This window comes from Brachyhypopomus gauderio, chromosome 21 (genome assembly GCF_052324685.1).
Source record: "Brachyhypopomus gauderio isolate BG-103 chromosome 21, BGAUD_0.2, whole genome shotgun sequence".
Taxonomy (NCBI): domain Eukaryota; kingdom Metazoa; phylum Chordata; class Actinopteri; order Gymnotiformes; family Hypopomidae; genus Brachyhypopomus; species Brachyhypopomus gauderio.
Window position 1 is genome coordinate 604,915 of NC_135231.1, and position 24,789 is coordinate 629,703.

A 24,789-nucleotide genomic window follows, 5' to 3' on the forward strand; every position below is an offset into this window, starting at 1 on the left:
GGGGAGGGAGGGGGAGTTATGTGAAATGGATTTACAAAGTTAGGGAGAGGATTTAGAATGGCAGTGGAGAGGGAGAGGAAGAGGGAGAGAATCTCTCTCTTTGTCTCGTCTTCCAGCTCATGTCATGGAGATTAGCTAAGACAAGGCAGACAGGAGGCCAGAGAGAATGATGGGAAATATTTGGTCCACACTCATTACTCTTGTTTTTCGAGCAACAGAGACAGCGCACGGCCATCAACCCAAAAGGGCTGAACAGCAAAAAACTTCAGAGGTGGGTCTGAAAGGGGCGTGGCTTTATTCCCACACCACATCAAAACAAGGGCCCACCTCCAGCTGCAATGTATAGTGTACGACGTGATCACTACCATGAAGCAAGAAAAATAGCTTCATGTCCAGCATCAACAGAGGATACATGTCATACAGTGACTCATCAGAAATAAAAACACGTGAACTAATTTCTATAGCCAGGATACTCGCAGCACAGCAGGCCAATGAACAGCATGTCCCTGAGACGGCTGATTGGAGGGGTGCTGGTTAGGAGCTCAGTTCCCCAGGGGTCTTCACCCAACAGCAGGGCTTTGTTAGCTGGGAGGTGTGTCTCCACTGCCAGCTGTCCTCCCACATTCCTGAGCCCCTTGTCCATGTAAGGAGAGAGTGACAGAGGAGTTGGGAGCCAGTCCGGCCGTCCGGACCCGATCCTCACACCGTTCCCGAGTTGGACGTTTGAATGAAGTGCAACCAGCTGTTGTGACTAAACTGGACGCAATGTGAAATAATTATATATTAACGGGAATATATTACTCCGGCAGTCTCCTGTCAGTGGAGTGAGGGAGAGCAGTCCTTTTCTCTCACCCTCTGTCCATATCATTGTCTCACTCTTGCAGCTCACTCCGTTCTGAACAAATTATCTGAGAGCTGCCCGTCTCACACTTCATTTCACTATTAGAGAGTTTGGATGGAATTTTCCAAGCAAGTTTGGCAATAGTTTAGTAGTTATTATGCTGTAGCTGAAATAATCTCTTGGGAGTTGTACTGGGATGGGGCTTCAGGAAAAGGGTGGGGGGGGGGGGGGGGGGGGCATAGATAGCTTCAGCTTAGTGGTTGGATTTATTCTTCTAGAAAAGTCCAGCATGATCCTTGATTTCCTTGTATTGTCTGTCAGAGTGTATATGATATTTATGGGTGTTTATAGCTTGCAAGTTCGTCTACTGTATGAGAAAGTATTCTGTCTACAGTGTGTGTGTGTGTGTGTGTGTGTGTGTGCGCGTGTGTGTGCGTGTGTGTGTGCGTGTGCGTGTGCGTGTGCGTGTGTGTGTGTGCGTGTGCGTGTGTGTGTGTGTGTGTGTGTGCGTGTGCGCGTGCGCGCGTGCGTGTGTGTGTGTGTGTGCGTGTGTGTGTGTATGTGTGTATGTGTGCGTGTGTGCGTGTGTGCGTGCGTGTGTGTGTGTATGTGTGCGTGTATGCGTGTGTGTGTGCGTGTGTGTGCGTGTGTGTGTGTGTGTGCGTGTGTGTGGAGTAGTGATCCTGGCAGCACTGTGAGAGGTGGGGTGGTGCCAGACAAACACAGCTGTTCGGTTTGTAGCCTGAGACAGGTCTCTGTTGATAGTGTCTGTGAATTCTCCTCTCTGGATTTTTCATAGGCTCTAGCATAACTGGAGTATTGTAGGCTGTGTTGGGTATATTTTGTGTGGGCGTGGATTGTGTACTGCTTTTGTTCTGTTCTGCTTGAGTATCTTTGCTTTTGGGGTATGATTGTAATATACAAAATCTAATATATGTGTGTAGGTGACTGTATTTGTGCACGTGTCTCTTCCACCACCTGTTCCACATTCTCTATTTGTTCTGCCTCGACTCTTCAGATGAGCAGCAGGTCTCTGTGACCCACTGATGTTTCATATGCATTTAATTTCAGGATGTTTAATGGCTCTTGGGTGTTTTTATTTTTAAACTTGAAGGACACATGGGTTCAAGCCATAAAACCCCCTCAAAGGAACTAGTGCAGATTTATAACAAAGGGTAATGGTAAAGAATCATAGTCTCTTAAGCACTTATGAGACCCCATTACTTGGAAATTTGACCTCTGCTTTAACAACAAAGGAGTCTCGTTGATATTTAAGGTCTCTCTTGATCTTTTAGGCCTGGCAGCTGCCATTGCTCAGAACCCTGATCATGCCCATGGCTGTGCCCAGGGGAGCTGCTATCCAGCAACAGGTGATCTCTTGGTGGGCCGAGAAAAAAACCTGAAGGCCTCGTCTACCTGTGGACTCAGCAGGAGAGAACCTTATTGCATCGTCAGTCATCTTCAGGTAAACAGCATGACTGCCCAGTGTTTTCTTACTGTTGTCACATCCTCCAGTACTAACAGGAGGATATTGGCACTATATGGTAGTAGCTGGACCTACATCCTTTTAAGGTTTCAAATGTTTGACCCGGTTTAGGAAGAGAAGAAATGTTTCCATTGTGACTCACGCCGGTCATACGACCCCGTATACAACACCATCAGCCACCGTATCGAGAACGTCATCACCACCTTTCGACCAGACCGCAAGAAGTGTTGGTGGCAGTCAGAGAATGGTGAGACCTTCAGGACCACCAGACCTTCAGACATTCATGATGCACTTTGATATTTTATCATATTTAAGCATAACTGTTAGACAGCAGAGTTACTGACTTATTTTCATGAAATGCAAAAGAACAAAAGTGAAGTTACAAAGTGGGATTACTTACCTCTCTAAACCTAGTGGCCAGTAGTATTTACCAACTGCTAAACCCTCCAAACCCAACCACAAGTGGATAGTGGCTATAACTAAACCCTCCAATCCTAGCTGCCAGTGGGGATGCCTAGCTAACTTAAGTCCCCCAAACACAGAGGGCTGGCAAACATCCACACTAAAAGCACTTAAGATGTACTATTAGAAGAGTAATGTTGAGGAAAGTCTACTAATAGCTTAGGGAAGGACAAGGACAACCCACGAGGAGCGTTCAGATCATGCCCTGAAGCTTTCCAGATACTTTGACCAAAAAAAAGACAAAAGGGCAAAAGGAAGGCAGTGGTAGAGAAGAACATGGAGGAGAACATGGAGGAGAGCATGGAGGAGAGCATGGAGGAGAACATGGAGGAGAGCAGGGAGGAGAACATGGAGGAGAGCATGGAGGAGAGCATGGAGGAGAGCAGAGAGGAGAACATGGAGGAGAGCAGGGAGGAGAGCATGGAGGAGAGCAGGGAGGAGAGCAGGGAGGAGAGCAGGGAGGAGAGCAGGGAGGAGAGCATGGAGGAGAGCATGGAGGAGAGCATGGAGGAGAACATGGAGGAGAGCAGGGAGGAGAGCATGGAGGAGAGCATGGAGGAGAACATGGAGGAGAGCAGGGAGGAGAGCATGGAGGAGAGCAGGGAGGAGAGCAGGGAGGAGAGCATGGTCAAACAGTCAAGCTGGACATGTAAAGGGCTCATTGTTGAGACTAAATGTCCACGTCTAGCACATTACCATGGGACAAGACCCCCCCCCCCCCCCCCCCTCCACCATGATGATTAAAGAGTAGGGTTCCTACTGGCACTACTACACCATCACAGCCATCTGAGAGAAGCCAAGGAAGAAGAGGGAGGAAATTAAAGGAAGAGAGCATGCAGTTTCTACAACGCAAAACATAACAGTGTTATTATATTACTCTAAAAACACATGAATATCTTTTGTTGATAGGCTAGGAACCAGTAAATACCATTCTTTATCTTTAGTTGGAGAAGAATACCTTAGTTTGACCGTTTAAGTAGGCAGGATGATCATTAGAGCTGCTTACATGTTTTGAGTTATCATTTAATTAACTACTTATTTGTAACGTTGCAGAAGCAACGGAGCGAGGAGACGGACACAAATGCAGAGATGAGCGAGATTTAATACAGGGAATACCAAAACCGGAGTCGAAAGAACAGGCAGGGGTCATAACGTAGGGGCAATCCGAACACGAAACACGACTTGACATAACTCAGGACTAGGAAAACAAAACACGGGTAAAACGTAGAATAACTAAAACAAACAGATAACACTGGGCAGCAAACGGGGAGTACTCACGAACAACAGGATGATTGGCATGAACGGAGAACCACGAAAGCATGGGTAACAGGAACACGATACAGAATGAACAAAGCATAGGCCGACTGGTAGACAAACAAAACCATGGCCGACTGGTAGACAAACAAAACCATGGATACTAGACAGGGGGAATACTGGGACTTTTATACAATGACATTTAACGAGGGACAGGTGATGGGCAATGACACTGGGGCGTGGCAACCAGTGGGGAACCGTCAGGGCCCCTCTACGCCCCTCTCAGAGGGCCTAAAATATTCTTTAAAGCATTATATATATATATAATTATCCAATTTTATTTTATCTACTTACAGTTTGACATTCGACATCTAAACAATTACAAAAATATAAGCAAATAAAATATTCACCTGTGTCTATTCAATCTGTGTTGGAAGGTGAGGGGTTAAATGGAAGCCTGTGAGCCTGTGTCTCCCCCTATCAGGACTGTGATGCCCGCTGTTCGTTTACAGAGGGCCTGGCAGTTTATAATTCAGCGCAATACCAGTTTCAAATGAGAGCAAAATTGACCAATCATATCTTCTCTCTTAGTGGGCGGGCTTAACTCTATGATAATTCTCCGCCCGCTGTGGCGACGCTAGCTGTCGTTAGCACCACCGCTAGCTAGTTTCGATTCATCCCTTTGACGTCCTCGTGCGCGTTGTTTACATATTCCGCTTGAACCTTATTTTGTTTGGAAACTTATTTTGCTTAAGACGTTAACTAGTACAGATATTATTGTTTATTGCGTTTTTAAAGCTGTACTGTCGTGTCAGTTTTTCTTTATTGCAGTTTATTAAGAAAGGAAAAAAAAAAATTTCGGGGGGGGGGGGGGGGGGGGGGGTAGCGGGCCCAGGTTTAAAGGTCACGGTTCGCTACTGGTGGCAACAAACAAGGAATAAACGCGACAAACGAGCAGGGCGGGACAAACAGGCAGGGAACACGGACATGAGGGAACCCAGAGTGACAGCTACGAGAGGGGGCGTTGCCCCACTCCGGGGCACGCAAGGGCAGACAGGACAGGGACACAGACCAGGACAGGACAGGGAACTACGGTACACGGCGAGGGACAGGAACACCAGACACAGGACAGACCAGAGGGACAGGACCGGGCAGAACAGGACATTGGGCCTGGGGCATGGCAGGGACAAAGACAGGGGACATGGAGGCTGGCCATGAGCTGGGCCGGGGAATGGCAACACAGGCAGGGACCGGACGAGGCACGGGAGCAGGGCTGGACGGGACAGGACTGGGGACAGACACGGGAGTGGGGCCAGGGGACAAGGCAGAAGCAAACACTGAGGTGAAGACAGCATGGACCACAGAGACAGGCACGGGCACAGAGCGGGTCGCGACTTGGGGAACAGACACGGGGACAGGGACCTGGAGGAACTGACCAGACACAAACACAGGGACGGGTACAAGGACACGAACAGGCACACACACAGGAACTGGGACCAACACAAATCCAGGGACAGAACACGGGAGCAAGGGGAACACGGGTACAGAGGCAGGTGTACAGGGCAGAGCAGAGGGCACATAATGTCCGGGCCCAATAGAGGGCAGCACAGTCTCTGGGGACACAGGCGCGGCCGGGCGGCGGGCAGCGGGCACAGGCGCGGCCGGGCGGCGGGCAGCGGGCACAGGCGGAGCCGGCAGACGGGCAGCGGGAACAGGAGCCGGCAGACGGGCAGCGGGAACAGGAGCCGGCAGACGGGCAGCGGGAACAGGCAGGGTCCGCTGGCGGGCAGCGGGAACAGGCAGGGTCCGCTGGCGGGCAGCGGGAACAGGCAGGGTCCGCTGGCGGGCAGCGGGAACAGGCAGGGTCCGCTGGCGGGCAGCGGGAACAGGCAGGGGCCACTGGCGGGCAGCGGGAACGGGAGCTGGCGTGGACGACCTCTCCTGGGTCGCCAGGACAGGAGCCAGCATGGATGAGACACCCTCGGGGGGCGGAACCACTGGGCTGACGTCCTCGGGGGGCGGAGCCGCCAAGCCGACGTCCTCGGGGGGCGGAGCCGCCAAGCCGACGTCCTCGGGGGGCGGAGCCGCCAAGCCGACGTCCTCGGGGGGCGGAGCCGTCAAGCCGACGTCCTCGGGGGGGCGGAGCCGCCAAGCCGACGTCCTCGGGGGGCGTGTCTGCCAAGCCGACGTCCTCGGGGGGCGGAGCCACCATACTGACATCATCGGGGGGCGTGTCCGCCAAGCTGTTGTCCTCGGGGGGCGGAGCCACCATACTGACGTAATCGGGGGGCGTGTCCGCCAAGCCGACGTGGCTTGTACTCCCCCCCAAAAAATACTTGGGGGTGTCGTGATGTGTAGCTGGCTGGATCAGCGGCGGTAGGTCCTCCTCCTCAGTGTCCGGGTTGAGCCTGGAAGAACACACAGACACAGAAGCCTCTCGGTTGCTCTCTCTGCGATGGCTCCGCCTCCTCCGAGGCGTCGGGAGCTCGCAGTGGCCACCGAGAGCAAACCGAGGGTTAAGCCAACGCTCGTCTGTGCGCTCATTCCGTCTGCCCGCTGCTTGCACCACAGGTTGCTCACGCCTGTGGTGTTCGCCAAGCCGGGCAGACACGTAGCGCTCGATAGGAGTCTCGTCGCGAAAGCCAGTTAAAAGTGACTGCACTTTCTTCTGTGAGCGACGAGACTTCCTTGTTCCCACAGCGCCAGGGGTATTCCTGTCTCCGGCTCGTTCGCGCTGTAACACATGAGAGTTAAACTGCACGGAAGCAGCCAACAACTCGTTACAGCGACTAAACTCACCGGAGTCTCGCTCTCTCGCTGTGTCCTGGTTAGATCCATGGTTATGTAACGTTGCAGAAGCAACGGAGCGAGGAGACGGACACAAATGCAGAGATGAGCGAGATTTAATACAGGGAATACCAAAACCGGAGTCGAAAGAACAGGCAGGGGTCATAACGTAGGGGCAATCCGAACACGAAACACGACTTGACATAACTCAGGACTAGGAAAACAAAACACGGGTAAAACGTAGAATAACTAAAACAAACAGATAACACTGGGCAGCAAACGGGGAGTACTCACGAACAACAGGATGATTGGCATGAACGGAGAACCACGAAAGCATGGGTAACAGGAACACGATACAGAATGAACAAAGCATAGGCCGACTGGTAGACAAACAAAACCATGGATACTAGACAGGGGGAATACTGGGACTTTTATACAATGACATTTAACGAGGGACAGGTGATGGCAATGACACTGGGGCGTGGCAACAAACAAGGAATAAACGCGACAAACGAGCAGGGCGGGACAAACAGGCAGGGAACACGGACATGAGGGAACCCAGAGTGACAGCTACGAGAGGGGGCGTTGCCCTACGTGACATTATTATTCAGTTGTTTATTATTATTCATGTTGTTCAGTAACTACTTTGAATTTTTCAGAAGCTACATTTAATCTAATACGAAGGCTAGTTTACAGTATGTAGTTACAGTAGTGAGGAATGAGAACCTGGGCCCAGTGGCATAGTGCCATACCCATAAAGTGTTTAAATCAGTCTGTGTGGGACTTGCCATTGCAGGTGTCTGAGTGAATAGATTCTTACAGGAGAGCCAGACAGGAGAATAAAAAATGACCTATGTGCCATATTGTAAATCGAATGGATAGACTGCAAAACATTGCAAGAATTCATCTTTAAGAGAAGGTACAGTTATGAATTGTTATTTGACCAATAACCTTTGTAATAAGACCAAAAAGGTATGAATGCATTTTTTTTTGTAAGTAAGTAAGTAAGTAAAATACATTTATATAGCACTTTTCACAGGCACAAGCCACAAAGTGCTTTACAACGGAAAATAAAATAAAATAAATCAAAGACACAAAAACACACACTATAGAACAGAAATAAAATACAGTGTACAAGGTCAACGGCTGCAACCTCCACCACCTTGTCACCTTGTCAGTAGCATTTGGATTGCTGAAGTGTTACATTGCACTAAAGGACTCAAGTAACTGTTAGACTGGATTAAAGTGAGATCTGACCAGAGGCACAAATACATCTTTGGGTTTAGAGCACTGCCTCATCTAATACCCACACAGAAAGCTTCTTAACTGGCTTCTGTTTCACAGATATGTATGGGGCAGAAAACGTCTGTCTCAGTCAGCTGTATTTTGTTACTGGAGGCAGTGATGGATATGGAAAGTTGACAGGAAATTCTGGCTATTTTTGAGCCCAGTCACCATGGCATCAGTGGCTTTGCCTTTGAGTATGTCATGAAGTGAACAGTGGGTCACTTGTCCCACACGTGTGCGCCCATGTAAGTGAGAGGACGCTCCCCTGTGGGCCTTGGTGCTAGGGAACTAACAAGACAAGACAGAATGGATGTTCACTGCTATAGTGGCATATGGTGTTTCTGAGGGAACAGCTGATAGTGGATTTGAACAGCATAGCTGCATATTTGTGTGTTTTCAGCCTCCTGAAAGTGCAGCTTTAACTGTTTTTTAATGAACGCGTATTAGAAAAACAGTGAGTCAGTTCCCTTGTGTACGTATTCCCCAGTGTTCTCTCACACTCTCCATCACACTCTCTCCATCACACTCTCCATCACACTCTCTTCTCAGGCTGGGGGAGACCCCACCTTTCCTCTGTTTTGCTTTCCTTCCTGTTTAACTACTTGTGGTGAGAGACATATTATGGGATGCTGATCAAGTCCACAGATTCAGCTTCTGTAAGAGATAAGGCTGTAAGAGACTCTTACTGTAGTAGCAAAGGCAGGTGACTCTGCATTCCTGCTGACTTCCTGTCACCTACGACACTCACGCTGGCGTATTGACAAGCTCAGCCTACTCAGGCTAACGATAGACAGACGAGGGAACCTTAACATGGCAGCAGCACTCCATTAGTGCAACGCATACATCACTTTACTGGGATTTAGGCTCAGGCGTCCTGCTTGCACCTGCTTGCTGTTCACGTTTTGAAGTCCCTCGGGTCTTTGAGCAGCGTTTGGACTTGTCAGGAGTGTAGCCTTTTGAATATGTCAGGTGCACGGCTGATGCATGCTGGTCCTCTTTCGTTTGAAAGCTCTGCCACTTAGGCAAGTGCAAAGGGGAAAGGGGAAAGCCCAGAGCTTCTAATTGCATAGCAGATGACAGCAGGGGATGATTAATGCATATACTGTACGTGTGTGTGTGTGTGTGTGTGTGTGTGTGTGTGTGTGTGTGTGTGTGTGTGTGTGTGTGTGTGTGTGTGTGTGTACAGATGAGAGCTCCTTTATACAGTTTATTCTTTGCTGTGCATTAGTAGGGCTATTAAAGATGCAGTGTGCATTAGTAGGGCTATTAAAGATGCAGTGTGCACTAGTAGGGCTATTAAAGATGCAGTGTGCACTAGTAGGGCTATTAAAGATGCAGTGTGCATTAGTAGGGCTATTAAAGATGCAGTGTGCATTAGTAGGGCTATTAAAGATGCAGTGTGCACTAGTAGGGCTATTAAAGATGCAGTGTGCACTAGTAGGGCTATTAAAGATGCAGTGTGCACTAGTAGGGCTATTAAAGATGCAGTGTGCATTAGTAGGGCTATTAAAGATGCAGTGTGCATTAGTAGGGCTATTAAAGATGCAGTGTGCATTAGTAGGGCTATTAAAGATGCAGTGTGCACTAGTAGGGCTATTAAAGATGCAGTGTGCATTAGTAGAGCTATTAAAGATGCAGTGTGCATTAGTAGGGCTATTAAAGATGCAGTGTGCACTAGTAGGGCTATTAAAGATGCAGTGTGCACTAGTAGGGCTATTAAAGATGCAGTGTGCACTTATTTTCTCAGGAAAGTCTAATGTTTACATTCAGTTGGACCTGGAAGCAGAGTTTCACTTCACTCACCTCATCATGACGTTTAAGGTATTATCACATTATCACATTATCACATTATCACATTATTACATTATCACATTATTACATTATCACATTATTACATTATCACATTATCACATTATTACATTATCACATTATCACATTATCACATTATTACATTATCACATTATTACATTATTACATTATCACATTATCACATTATTACATTATTACATTATCACATTATCACATTATTACATTATCACATTATCACATTATTACATTATCACATTATTACATTATCACATTATCACATTATTACATTATCACATTATTACATTATCACACACTGCCATTGTATTGAGTTTGATATGCTTTTATATATATATATATATATATATATATATATATATATATATATATATATATATATATATATATATAATTTTGCATACATATCATTTACATTATATTAGTATAAAATAATATGAACTGAATGTTCATAAATTTATTCATACAATAATATGAACTGACATGAACTGAATATGAATAAATAAAGATGCCTTGCCTTCCATTTATGTCCTCGGCATGCAGACATTCCGTCCTGCTGCCTTGCTCATAGAGCGGTCGGCGGATTTTGGACACACCTGGCAGGTGTACCGCTACTTTGCCTACAACTGCGCCGCAGTCTTCCCCAGAATCCCTCAGGGCCCCCTCCGCAATGTTGACGATGTCATATGTGAGTCCCGTTACTCCGACATCGAGCCGTCTACAGAAGGAGAGGTAGGAACAGAGTAGGGAAGATTCAGCCATTGAGCCACAGGTTCTTTTCTTGATCTTTGGTGCATGTTATTATGTTATGGCACCTTTACTAATAGATCCAAATCTGTGGCTTTTGTCTTCTGTTTAAATGAACTGTGCTGCCTCAACTTCTTCCTCCAGGTGATCTTTCGAGTTCTGGACCCTTCTATTCAAATTGAAGACCCCTACAGTTCCCGCATTCAAAGTTAGTAACTTTTAAATCTTTGCCTGCTTCTAATCAATTTTAATGAACAATTGTGAATGCTTGTAAATAGCACTTCGTTAAGGGGGAGTGTGCTTGGGTCGTGTGTTTCAGCCTTTTTCTTTTTAAGAAAGCCCATTAATATTTAATGTTGAAAAGAAGATTAAATGATCAGATTCAATAATGCGGCCCAATATTGCCGGAAGAATCCAGCCAAGGTGGCCCAATAGGTCCCTCGATCCAATAGGATTTTCAGGTGTCTGTCTGTAAAGCACCCTGCTGACCCCCTGCACCTGATCCGAACTCACTGGGTACTGCAGTGGTTACTGGTGATTCTCATACTACTCAGAGCAAGCCTGACTGTTGTGCACCAGATTCACTCAGCAAATGCGTACAGAGATCGAAGAGAGAGAGAGAGAGAGAGAGAGAGAGAGAGAGAGAGAGAGAGAGAGAGAGAGAGAGAGAGAGAGATGCTAATGGGAAAAGCAGCTGTTTCCTCCCCTCAGTTTGTTCCTTTTTTTGTTTTGACATGTTCCTGTAAGAACATGAGTGTGTCCTTCCACGTCTCAAAAACATGGTCTGCACTGACTCAAAACTGACAAATGGTTCTTGGACAGTAGCATTATGTTACTTTCACAACGGTACAGATCTCCCAGGAGTCTCTTTGCATCAATTCTCCATTACTAATGTATTTATTTATTTATTTTTGTGGAGGAAAACAAGTGAAGGGAAAATAATTGTCTATGTGCCTTAAAATGTATTAACTTAAATCCACACATGTAAACTATCATTCTTGATTGAACTATTTCAGATTGAACTGAAATAAAAATGCATTTGAAAATGTTGTTTATTGTGAAATGTGGAATATAAAGATGCTATAAATTAAATGGGTTGGGGCAGGTTGGATTGGCCATACTGGCTGGCAGCGAAATCTTGGAGGCTGCAAACTCTCAGTCATCTCAGTCATGTGCTGAGATGTGGCCCTCACCGTTGTGGTGGACTGCTCCTGGGCTGAGATGTGGCCCTCACCGTTGTGCTGGACTGCTCCTGGGCTGAGATGTGGCCCTCACCGTTGTGGTGGACTGCTCCTGGGCTGAGATGTGGCCCTCACCATTGTGGTGGACTGCTCCTGGGCTGAGATGTGGCCCTCACCGTTGTGGTGGACTGCTCCTGGGCTGAGATGTGGCCCTCACCCTTGTGGTGGACTGCTCCTGGGCTGAGATGTGGCCCTCACCGTTGTGGTGGACTGCTCCTGGGCTGAGATGTGGCCCTCACCGTTGTGGTGGACTGCTCCTGGGCTGAGATGTGGCCCTCACCGTTGTGGTGGACTGCTCCTGGGCTGAGATGTGGCCCTCACCGTTGTGGTGGACTGCTCCTGGGCTGAGTTGCGGCTGCAGTAGGAGGTGATGGTGGAGATGAACTAGCTGATGATTAACAGTGCAGGCCTGGTCCCATGCTGCCTGTGTTTGCTGGTATATGAGCAGGCAGTGAAGCAGGGCGGAGCTGTGCCTCCCACACGCTTAAACCCCGAACAGCTGGAGCGTGACGGAAAAGAACAGCCCGTACACACAGTAGCGGGACCGGGCCTCTCACAGCTAAACCTTCTGACTTCCTCACCTCCCTTTGCGTCATGTGAAAACACAGATATGCACAGATAAATGAAAGGCAGAAATGTTTTTTTTTTTACTTGGGGGGGGGGGGGGGGGGGTGGACATGAAAGGGTTTTTCAATTTGTAAACAAAGTATAAAGAAAGTATTATTGCATTCATGTCCAGGCGACCGAGACGACACATGGCAACTTTCTTGTCAGTTGTTTCTTGCTCTGTGTTCTGTTCGCAGACCAGCTGAAGATCACTAACCTGCGAGTGAACTTCACCAAGCTGCACACTCTAGGAGACAACCTGCTGGACTCCAGGGAAGAGATCAAGGAGAAATACTACTACGCCATGTACGAACTGGTTGTCAGAGGCAACTGCTTCTGCTACGGCCACGCGTCCGAATGCGCGCCCATCGAGGGCATTAAAGATGACATTGAAGGCATGGTGAGCCGCTCACCAAGGCAGGGACGGAAAGAGGAAACGCAGGAGTTCCCCATCGTTTTTCTTAATGTACTTTACACTGCCCCCAGGTGCACGGGAGGTGTGTGTGCAAGCACAACACAAAAGGATTGAACTGTGAGCAGTGTGATGATTACTACAATGACCTGGCCTGGAGACCCGCAGAGGGTCGTGACACCAACGCCTGCAAGAGTATCTAACGCTTCTAATGGAACATTCATTCTTGGATCAGTACTTAATATATGAATTGTATGAAAAACATGTTTTCTAAATTTACTTCCCAGAGTGCAACTGCAACGGTCACGCAAACAAGTGTCATTTTGACATGGCGGTGTATCTGGCCACGGGGAACGTCAGCGGGGGGCGTGTGTGATGACTGTCTCCACAACACCATGGGCCGCAACTGTGAGGTGTGCAAGCCCTTCTACTACAAGGACCCAGGCAGGGACATCCGAGACCCACGCGTCTGCATACGTGAGCGTAACCCGTACAGAGCTTATAAAATCAAACGTGCACATGACCCTGGAGTCCCTGACACTTGTTCTTTGTGTGATGCCTCTGTCCAGCGTGTGACTGCGACCCCAGCGGCTCTGTCAACGATGGCACGTGTGACGGGCACGACAGCCCGGCCCAGGGCATGATCGCAGGGCAGTGCCGGTGTAAGGAGAATGCGCAAGGCCCACGCTGTGACACATGCAAAGTCGGCTTCTTCGGCCTGAAAGCTAACGACCCCTACGGCTGCCGACGTGAGTATCGCAAGGCCAACCGGCAAACCATGTTCCATGTGCTTTTTTTTGTTTGTTTGTTTGTTTTCATGGGAGGTCATTCAGGGTCATTAGTGTAGCAGTTACTCGATGGAACTTATGGTCGATTAATGTATCCCTCACCCCAGAGATTATGATGTCGTCTGCTTTGCCTCCTCAGCATGCAGGTGTGACCCTAGGGGAACAGTGTCCGGTGGCCCCCAGTGCGACCCCGAGCGAGGAGCCTGCTTCTGCAAGCGCCTAGTCACTGGCCACAGCTGCAACCAGTGTGTGGTGAGGGGACACGTGCACCCCTAAATCTTCACACATGCACACACAGCACTGTTTAAAGATTTGAGCAGTAGTGAACCGTGACCATTAAACCTCGGCCCGCTCCCACCCCCCCGAAACAAATTTGTTTCCTCTCCTAATTATCTGCAATTTTTAAAAAAATAAAAAACTGAGACGACAGTACAGCTTTAGAAACGCAATAAACAATAATATCTGTACTAGATAACTTCTTAAGCAAAATAAGGTTCCAACAAAATAAGGTTCACAGCTCCATGTTCCTCGGGAGCGGAATATGTAAACAGCGCGCACGAGGACGTCAAAGGGATGAATCTAAACTAACTAGTGTCGCCACAGCGGGCGGAAATTATCATACAGTTAAGCCCGCCCACTAAGAGTAAAGATACGATTGGTCAATTTTACTGTCATTTGAAACTGGTATTGCGCTGAATTATAATTGCCAGGCCCTCTGTAAACGAACAGCGGGCATCACAGTCCTGATAGGGGGAGACACAGGCTCACAGGCTTCCACTTAACCCCTCACCTTCCAACACAGATTGAATAGGCACGGGTGAATAATTTATTTGCTTATATTTTTGTAATTGTTTAGATGTCAATTGTCAAACTGTAAGTAGATAAAATAAAATTGGATAAATTATTTTATATATATTTATGTTTTAAGAATATTTTAGGCCCTCTGAGAGGGCGTAGAGGGCCCTGACGGTTCCCCACTGGATTTGAGTAAATACAAAGATCAAATATTTGAGTAAATGCAGAGATTAAACAGATATTTAAAACCATACTGGCAGATATAGATCATTCACCTGCCAGCCCTGCTTATTTCTGATTGGTACCTCATATCCCAATTGGGTGGTAACCGTATCTAGGAGTCTACGCAGCACAGCAGAGCCTCTAGACCTACATTTAGCCAAGCACCCCAGATGGTATCGGTTTACACAGCGCTTAAAAAGGACAGCAAAGAAAGATCCTGAAATTAGACAGCAGTAAATACCTTTCAACTTAGTCTGGCGTCATATCATTTTCAGTTACAGTCTGCCTGACCTGGGTGCCCGTTATACAACCTGACATTTTCCCAGCTACAGTCACTGTTCTGGTCCACAAAAAAATATTCTTAAATATTTTTGGCTATAAATAGAAAATGACTATAAATAGAAAATGACTGTAAATAGAAAAGCTCCTTTCTGTCCCTGATCTTGATTGTTTGTGCTCGTAGGCAGAGCACTGGGGTTTAAGCCATGATGTCAGCGGCTGCAGGGGATGTGACTGTGATGTAGGTGGCGCTATTGACAACCAGTAAGTTCCCATGTGACTTCCACTATACCCCAATGCAATTTGTGGAAATTGTAACTGATGTTAATTCTTCACTGTCGGGCACCAGGTGCTTAATGGAATCAGGCCAGTGTCGCTGCCGCGGTCACATGATGGGCCGACAGTGTAACCAGGTGGAGCCTGGGTATTTTTTCATGGCCCTGGACCACTATCTATATGAGGCGGAGCTAGCCAAACTGGTTCAGGTAAGAGGAGAGTCAAAAACACAGTCACCATGTCTAGATGCATTCATTGTAAATGGCTTCAGAGTAGTAGACCCAGTGCATCTTGGGTAAGTGCATATGCTTGTAGGGTTGCACTGTTGAGGAAAGGGAGCACCAGCCAGACCAGCCTGCCTCTTGGACTGGCACTGGGTTTGCTCGTGTTCCTGAAGGGGGCGTTCTGGAGTTTTCCATCAGCAACATCCCTTACTCCATGGAGTACGATGTTCTCATTCGCTATGAGCCTCAGGTGACCATCACACACACCTTCTTCTTAAGTACAGCTCATGTTATGGTGCTTTGGAAAACTGTGTGAGAACCTGTGTGTGTGTGTGTGTGTGTGTGTGTGTGTGTGTGTGTGTGTGTGTGTGTGTGTGTGTGTGTGTGTGTGTGTGTGTGTGTATGTGTGTGTGTGTGTGTGTGTGTGTGTGTGTTTGGAAGATGCCTCTTGACTGGGAGGAGGTGCGTGTCACAGTCATCAGGCCCGGTCCAATCCCCACCAGCAGCCCATGTGGAAACACTATCCCTGCAGATGATGTGATGACCATCTCCCTGCCCTCTGGATCCAGGTATCCCCCCGACACATGTATATATACACACCTATCAGCTTATAAATATCTCTTCTTCTGCCCTTGTTCAGCTCTGAGCTATATGGATAACGACTGCTGACACTCCATGTTTTCCTGTGCTACGTTGCAGGTTTGTGGTCCTACCCCATCCTGTGTGTTTCGAGAGAGGAGTGAGCTACACACTCCATCTGGAGTTCGTCCGCTATGCCGACAAAAACAGCATCACCATCACCGGCAGTGCAAACACTCTGATAGACTCCGTGAGTGAAAAGAAACTGTTTGTTCTGTTCACTTAAGAGAAGGTTCTTTTTGGAATGCCCATCTTCCACACCTTCTCTCTCTCCTCCAGATCGTGCTGATGCCCCTTTATACCTCTCTGGAGATGTTTGTGGCGGGCGACCCTGCCTCCATTGTGCGTAAGCAGAACTATGAGCGCCTCCATTGCCACGAGAGTGCGATGAGTGTGCCCCGCCCTGCCATAAGTGACATATGCACCAAGCTCATCTCCAGCATGTCCGCCATCGTAAACGACCGAGCACTGGGTGAGTGATGCACTATTAGTGAATATTAGTGAGCTTTTTGTCATTGCAGCAATTTCTGCTGTTCCCTGTTATTATAATGCAGTGTGAGTGTGTGTGTGTGTGTGTGTGTGTGTGTGTGTGTGTGTGTGTGTGTGTGTGTGTGTGTGTGTTCCCCCTCCACATAGCTTGCCAGTGTGACCCACAAGGCTCTATAAGCTCCGAATGTCATGCTTATGGAGGACAGTGCCGCTGTAGGACTAATGTGATAGGCCGACGATGTGATAGGTGCGCTCCAGGAACCTATGGGTTTGGACCTGCAGGATGCAAACGTAAGCTTCAGACTTTAATCAATTACATTTACTTTAACATGAAAAATAAGCTTGTGTCAATGTCGCTCTCTCTATCTCTCTCTCTCTCTCTCTCTCTCTCTCTCTCTCTCTAGCATGTGAGTGTAGTCAGGAGGGCTCTCACAGCCGGTTCTGCGACCAGCACGTGGGGCAGTGCCCGTGTTTACCGGGCGCCTTCGGCCAGCGCTGTGACGGCTGCCAGGCCGGGCACTGGGGCTTCCCCTCCTGCAGGCCGTGCCAGTGCAACGGGCACGCAGAGGAGTGTCACCAGAGGACGGGGGCGTGTCTGAACTGCAGGAGTCACACTGCAGGAAACAAGTGTGAGAAGTATGGACTGGTTTTTCTGTCATGGTAGAAGTTGTGTGAGATGAGGCGTGAAAGCGTTGAGGGTTTGACTGGCAGGAGAGGCTGTTTGAAAGCGTAACAGTAACAAGCTTTTTTGAACGCAGGTGTGCCAGTGGCTACTATGGCAACCCGGTCTTGGGTTTAGGAAGCCAGTGTCGGCCTTGCCCCTGTCCAGATGGACCTGAGAGTGGACGTCACTTCGCCGCCTCTTGTTACCAAGACAACCACAACAGACAGGTGGTCTGCAGCTGTAAACAGGGCTACACAGGTGCGTGGTTCCTCGCCTCCCTGCTGCACGTTGCCCCGCAACCCCAGAGAGGTCAGGAGGTCAGGAGATTTGTAGCAGTTGTGCGTGCGTTATTGATTTGCGCAGCTGTTGGGGGCGGATTGAGAAGAGGCAGTACTGTTGTGTATGGTTAGTCGGAGTGGCTTCTTACACGTTTGGCTAGCCGCCATCTTGCATCACTCTCTGTGTCCAGCAGCGGTCAGCGTTAGGACACAGTGGGTAAAGCCATCACAGTGCTGTGCCACCACTCACGCCATGACAGTCTGTGGTATTTATCCAGCTTTTTGTGTTCCTTGTTCCCGGTGTTGGTATTTCTTGAGATCTATCAGTATTGCCCTATTCTGTTGTTTCTCAATCACTATTTTGTCTGGTTCATTAGCCATAACCATATTATCAGTCTGTATCTGGAAGTTAAACAGGATCTTAGCCATTCTCCACCACCTTTGGGGTGGAGACCACCACTTAGTCATTCTCCACCACCTGGCAGCTATTGGTTATATATACATGCTCTGACTGCTAGCATCTTGCATCTCACTATTAAGTGCTTGATTTTCTTAGGGGCATCTTTGCATAGCCTGCATCTGGAGTGCTGCATCTATTTATCTAGTATTCAGAGCTGGTTCTTCTGCTGCCATGATTAGTACCTCTTTCAATCCAGCCATTGGTAGAATTTCTCCATATCAGCCACTTCTACTATTTGCTGGTGGTACATACCATGCAGGGGTTTATCCCCCCATGATGGTTCCAGTTTCTCCTCATTCCCATCTACCTTGGGTTTCTGCTGTCTGAAGTATCACTGAGCACTTCATCACTTGGGGCCATCTTCCTGGCACACTCCTGGACCTTTGATGTTTCATCCCAGATAGTGGCTCTGATGCTCACTAACCCTCGACTCCCCTCCTCCACTTAGTGTACGATCACAGAGTGCTGCATTTGGGATGAAACCCTCCGTGCACTGTGAGGAGTTTCCTTGTCTTGATGTCGGTGACTCCTATCTCCTCCTTTGGCCAGCTCATTATAGCAGCAGGGTATCTGATGTCTGGTGGAGTGTAGGTGTTGATAACCTGGATCTTGTTCCCATTCATCTGACGTCTCAGGACCTGCCTCACTCTCTGAAGGGATTTGGCTGTTACTGCTTTCCTTGTGGCCTCTTCATGATTGATTCCCATTTGTCTGTGGGAATCCATAATATGTGCAGCTAATGGCTATAAAACATACAGTGGCTAATGAAAGGCAATACGAAGCTCATGAAGGAAGAAAAAGCCATCATCCACGCTCACAGACAAGCCCTGATTAGTTACCTAGTACTCAAGATTGCAAAACAATCTCCTCCTTTTACAACTGGATATAGGTGAAAAAAGGTAAATATCACTGCCCAGACAGAACGCCTGCATCTGAGAAAGACAGTCAAAAGTGGAACTGAAATCCACCAGTACCAGAATGTAATGTTGGCATATTGTGTGCGGTAGACAGCACGAGGTGAAGGTCCTGTGTGATCTCCAGACCCAGAGAGATAAACAAGTAGTGGCAAACCAACAATAGTACTGTGGACAAGAAGCAGAAAACAGCAGGGTGGGAGCGCTAAGTGATGGGAACTTTCCATAGAACATGAGAACTTAGAATAAAACCAGACACTGCAAGAAGAAATAGAGAGAATGTGGAAGGTTGACACCAAAGTTGTCCCAGTGGTGGAGGAGGCACCTGGGGTTGTGACATTAAGGAGTGATTCCAGCAGATCCCAGGAATGATGTCAATCTCAGTCCAGCACAACCCTAGGAATCAGAAACATTCTGTGCACCCCCAGAGTCCCAGACCTCTGCTAGATGTCTGACAGAAGAACAAATATATGACCACCCAGTGGATGGGTAAGACAGGAATTTTTTTAATTATTTATATATATAACATCTGCTTATATATAAGATGCTTACATCGGACCTCTGATATCACCACTGGGATCAGGCACAATCCAAATGAGAGGCTGGGTCTGACGAATCTGTAGGGTTAAGGTAGGATTAGGATTAGGGTTAGGGTCAGGGTTAGGGTTAGTTGTGTTAGTTGTCGTCTTAATACAACTTCTCTACTCTACGTGATTTACACACTTTCTCTCTGTCTTGTCAAATAGGATAGTTTACAATTATCAATCATCTCTGATATTTATTCTATTAGATTACACTTATTGTGCCCATTGAACCACTGTATTATATCTTGATATCATTCTAATTAATCTAGCTACATGAAAATAAAAGTTTCCATGATCCCCTATGAAATAATGAAATTATTACATTGTTCACATAGTTCAGTAGAAATCTCGACATTAAATAACAATTTCCTGAGCCTATTGCAGAACCCCTGCCCCACCCTGCAGGCCTTGGAAAATGGAAAATACCATGAATGTCTTCCCTTTTTTTTCTGTTTAGTTCATTTCACTTGAATGTCCTCAACAAATCTTCCAGAAAATAACTACAAATGAACTTCAGTGTTTTGGCTAAGAAACACAGTTTCCAGTCCAGCAGTCCCTCCCATGCTTATCTCTAAGTGCTAACTGAGGAAAATGCTTCTATTAACAGGGGGGGGGGGGGGGGTGTTATACTTAGCCTTTTTTGACATCCTGTTCCCCTAAGTTCTTGCTAAGCCCTTTTCATCTGTTTTTGTTGAGGTGAATGTGACATGGTTTTGGCCTGTGTGGAGATCTGCTGGGCTGGGTCATCTGTCTTCTGTGTCATAACCGTGACATTCATGTAACAGATGTTTCTGTGAAACATCACTGAGGGCTCCACTCATATGGAGCTTCTGCAAAAACATTTGCTCTATTAGTTCTTTCATACCTAGCCAAACTTGTAAACGTCAATGTTTTCGGCTGTGTTATTTATAGGCTCTCTCCACGTCTCTCACTCCAGCACTGCCCTTTTCCTCATATCAGTGTTTATTTCTCTGTAATTTAACTCTGCATCCACCAGGTGCACGCTGTGAGGAATGTGCCCCTGGTTACCATGGCAATCCCTCTCAGCCCGGTGGGCGGTGCCAGCCCTGTCCTTGCAGTAATAACATCGACCTATCAGACCCCGAGGCCTGCGACAGGCGGACAGGGGAGTGCCACAAGTGTCTCTACAACACCGAGGGGCCGAACTGCGGCGTGTGCAAGAGTGGTTACTACGGTGATGCCTCTCGACGTAACTGCCGGAGTGAGTCGCCAATGGTCACCAAGCAACAACTGACTGGACAGATGCCATTGCTGTTTCTCGGTAGTTTGTGGTGTGAAAAGAACCCGTTTCAATCTGGGTCAATTTTTGTCCATCTTATCAGAATGCACCTGCAACTTTCTGGGCACGGAGCACAGCCAGTGTCTTTCCCGAGACGAGTGTTTGTGCCAGCGTGCCACCGGGCAGTGCCAGTGCCTGCCTCATGTCATCGGGCTCACCTGCGACCACTGCGCCCCCAACTTCTGGAACCTGGCCAGTGGCCGGGGCTGCGAACCCTGTGACTGTGACCCCAACAATGCTTACACATCTACCTGCAACGAGGTACCCATCTCTCTCCCGGCTGCTGTCAGCAGTCCGGGCCCCGCGATAGATGAATCGTGCCCTTAAAAAAGCAATTGCTTCATTATAGGTCAGGACATATGAATCATTTATACACGCTCCTCCACAGTTCACAGGCAAGTGTCAGTGTCGTCCTGGCTTTGGTGGAAAGACCTGCAGAGACTGCCAGGAGAACCACTGGGGTGATCCTAGAATCCAGTGCAGAGGTATGTGCATTTACACGTTTATAGCCCTACGTAACATGTCTGAATTTTATTATATCTGAATCGGCAGTAAAGCTCTTTGATCAGCTGATCTCTGATCATCTTTCTCTACAGCCTGCCACTGTGACCCTCGTGGAATTGAGCACTCCCAGTGTAACCGAGTGACGGGTCACTGTGCTTGTCGGCAAGGCGTATCGGGCGTGCGGTGTGATCAGTGTGCCCGTGGTTTCTCGGGCACGTTCCCAGATTGCCAGCCATGCCACCAGTGTTTTGGTGACTGGGATCGCATCGTCCAAGATCTGGCAGCTAGGACAAAAGCTCTGGCTGCCCGGGCCCAGGAGATCCAGACCACAGGCTTAACCCCAGTGTATGAGAAGATCTTCAAGGATCTGGAGGAAAAGCTAGCACAAGCACGGGACATTGTCAACGCCCGCAATGCCACTGCTGAAGCGGTGACCACGCTAATGGGCATGATGGAGGAACTCAGGTATCATCATAGATCAGTTCAGCCTTGATGTCAATGTCAATTTAACAGGGATCTTTTTGTGTTTTGTCATCTTGTAGTGCAGTCTTTTGTTTGGTTGGTTCTGTCAGGTCTTATATTGGTGACACCACGGATATGCTGAACAAGCTGGAGGGAGAATTGACTACGGTGCAGGACAGCAACTATGAGGCCAGCAATGACCTGAACAAACTAGAGCGAGAGGCCAAGGAGCTGAACCTGACCTCGGAGCAGCTCAGGCACCAGCTCGACATCCTCAAAAACTCCAACTTCTTAGGTGAGACCTCCAGGATTCTCTTCAGATTGTGCACGTGCACATAGATACTCCAACAAACCCTAAGCCATAGTGTTAGAACATATCTATGTCCAATGTGAGGCGCCAGAACAAACAAAACATCCATGACTACTGTCCACCTGCTCCAGGTGCGTACCACAGCATCCGCGCGTCCTACAACAAGTCGCGTGATGCAGAGCGTCGCGTCAACCAGTCCACTACTGACACGCCCAGCACTGTGAGCCAGTCAGCAGACACCCGTAGGAAGACAGAGCGACTCGTCGCGGATAAGAAAGACGACTTCAACCGTAAAAATGCTGCAAACAAGCGCGCCCTCACTGACCTGAACTCCAGAGTGCACAGCCTGGATTTAAAGAAGATCAGCGAGAAGGTAGGGGCTGCCCATGCCGGACCTGTCCTGACCAATTCAGAGCTTTAAAGCATGCTCTGAGAGGTTGGTGTTACATTAATGGCACGTCTCTCGTCCCAGGTGTGTGGAGCACCTGGTGATGTTCCATGTAGCGAGAGCCCCTGCGGTGGAATTGGCTGCCGGGATGATGAACGCAGACACTGTGGGGGTCTGAGCTGCAACGGAGCTGTGGCGGTGGCCGATAACGCCCTGGAGAGATCCAAACATGCCGAGAAAGAGCTTGTAAAAGCCATGGGGGAAGTAGAGGAGCTTTTCAAGCAGGTATATTAAACCTTCTCATAGCAACAGTAGGACCACCACTGATACATAAATTGTTCTCAGACCCTTAAAAATGAAGGCAATCCATGTCCACGGAATCGTGAGGAGATTATTCAAGTGTTTCAGTGAACTGTAGACTCATTTGGCTTTTATTAGGTGGCAGATGCCAAAACGAAGGCTCAGGAGGCCAAGGACAAAGCCCAAGCTGCTCTGAAGAAGGCCAGCGACACCAAGAGGAAAGTGGAGCGCTCCAACAACGACCTGCGTGACCTCATTAAACAGATCCGTGCCTTCCTTATGCGTGAGTCCCCACGTCTCACCCTTCGCTTCTGGACATATACCGTCACAAATGTGTGATTGTCCCCACCTCCAGATGTCACGTGTGACTTTTGTATTTGAACATCCTAATGATGATCTAGTTGTAAAGTTCTTTTGCTAATAAATACGTTATAATTGTGACAGACTTTAATGATGGAAGAATTGCCTTAGAAAGACCTGAGTACAATCAAATTTTAGGACATGTCATGAAATTCTGAATACAGAATCGTAATTTATAGGCTGGAGCTACTTTAGGAAGTGGGAGCAACTTTTAATTGTCAATTCAAAAATGTGCTACTTTGTTTCCTCCGTTACTATGAATTGCTTATGTTAAATGTGTGGGCCTCCACAGAAGAGGGGGCTGATCCTGACAGCATTGAGGCAGTGGCCAACCGGGTTCTTGAGCTGTCCATTCCAGCCTCGCCTCAGCAAATCAGACACCTGGCTGATGAGATTAAAGATCGCGTCCGGAGTTTGTCCAGTGTAGATGCCATTCTGGAGCAGACCCAGGATGATGTCCGCAAGGCCGAACAGATGCTCCTGGAGGCCAGAAAAGCCAGGTGCGTCTGTGTGTGTGTGTGTGTGTGTGTGTGTGTGTGTGTGTGTATGTGTGTGTCTGTGCTTTCGTATTATGTGTAGTTTGTCACATTAAACATTCTTTTTCTTGTAGAAATAAGGCAGAGAGGGCAAAGAATACAGCAGACAGCGTGAAACAGGCCCTGGACGACGCTCGTAAGGCCCAGGCAGCTGCTGAGAAGGCGATTCAGCGAGCGAGAGACGACATCGGAATGACTGAAGACCGACTGGCACAGGTACACCTTCATTACTCTCCTTTTTAGGCTTGTGCTGTTTAACAGATTTTTAAATGTTTTTGAACATTTAAATTAAAAAAATTTAAATTTTTACATTTAAAACATTTCTGTCCCTAAAAAGATCCAGTCAGAAACGTCTGATAATGAGAAGAACCTGAATGATGCCATGGACCGGCTGGGCGACGTGGGGCGGCACATAGAAGCTTTGAAGTCCAAGCGAGCCAACAACAGCATGGCCGCCGCCCTGGCGGAGGAGACGGCTACCACGGCGCGGGACAAGGCCAGTGATGCGAAGCAAGTATGTGAGACTGTCCTGTGCCTCTCACCTCCTCCTCGTCTGGGGAGCTTCTTGAGCTCACCGGCTGTCTCCTTCAGATCCTGGATGGCGAACTTCTGGACAAGTACAGCACCGTTAAGGATCTGGTGGGGAGGAAGGCAAACTCGGTCCAGGACGCTAAGACGAAGGCAGAGCAGCTGAGGGACGAGGCGAAGCAGCTGCTGAGGGACGCGCAGGACAAACTGCAGAGACTGGCAGGTGAGCAGGATGCTGGGGAAGATGGTGGACCGCAGGTGTTTTTTATAGCCAATGGGATATTCAGTTCAAAGGTCATTTTGTGCAGCAAGATTTTAGGTTTTAGATTTAATCTTTGAGAGAGAAACCAATATGAAACAGATTAACTGAGATGGTAAAATATATGTGGACACACTGAACCTTGATCAATCACGTTTTTGCAGCAACTTTATTTCAATGTTTACATCCTCAGATCCTATGCTTACAAGGTCAGCTGACGATAAAATATGTGAGCATTTAAAAGTTTGCCTGATAACTGAGGCATCACAGCTGAGGTGTTCTC

At 47.9% G+C, this 24,789-nt stretch overlaps 1 protein-coding gene across 1 annotated transcript in view; it reads left to right on the top strand.

Moving 5' to 3' along the window:
- Positions 1-24,789, top strand: part of lamb2 (laminin, beta 2 (laminin S)) — a 41,902-nt gene that overhangs the window by 15,947 nt on the left and 1,166 nt on the right. The window contains 32 exon segments of the mRNA XM_076983780.1: positions 2,137-2,306; positions 2,439-2,574; positions 9,865-9,938; positions 10,485-10,673; positions 10,833-10,896; positions 12,733-12,935; positions 13,022-13,142; positions 13,235-13,308; positions 13,310-13,424; positions 13,517-13,696; positions 13,875-13,987; positions 15,216-15,295; positions 15,381-15,516; positions 15,623-15,781; positions 15,973-16,100; positions 16,231-16,360; positions 16,450-16,642; positions 16,807-16,950; positions 17,064-17,295; positions 17,418-17,581; positions 20,557-20,781; positions 20,903-21,120; positions 21,248-21,344; positions 21,456-21,828; positions 21,936-22,120; positions 22,267-22,508; positions 22,608-22,808; positions 22,962-23,106; positions 23,476-23,683; positions 23,794-23,935; positions 24,057-24,233; positions 24,311-24,470. Of these exon segments, the coding sequence (XP_076839895.1) occupies positions 2,137-2,306; positions 2,439-2,574; positions 9,865-9,938; positions 10,485-10,673; positions 10,833-10,896; positions 12,733-12,935; positions 13,022-13,142; positions 13,235-13,308; positions 13,310-13,424; positions 13,517-13,696; positions 13,875-13,987; positions 15,216-15,295; positions 15,381-15,516; positions 15,623-15,781; positions 15,973-16,100; positions 16,231-16,360; positions 16,450-16,642; positions 16,807-16,950; positions 17,064-17,295; positions 17,418-17,581; positions 20,557-20,781; positions 20,903-21,120; positions 21,248-21,344; positions 21,456-21,828; positions 21,936-22,120; positions 22,267-22,508; positions 22,608-22,808; positions 22,962-23,106; positions 23,476-23,683; positions 23,794-23,935; positions 24,057-24,233; positions 24,311-24,470 (5,178 nt within the window).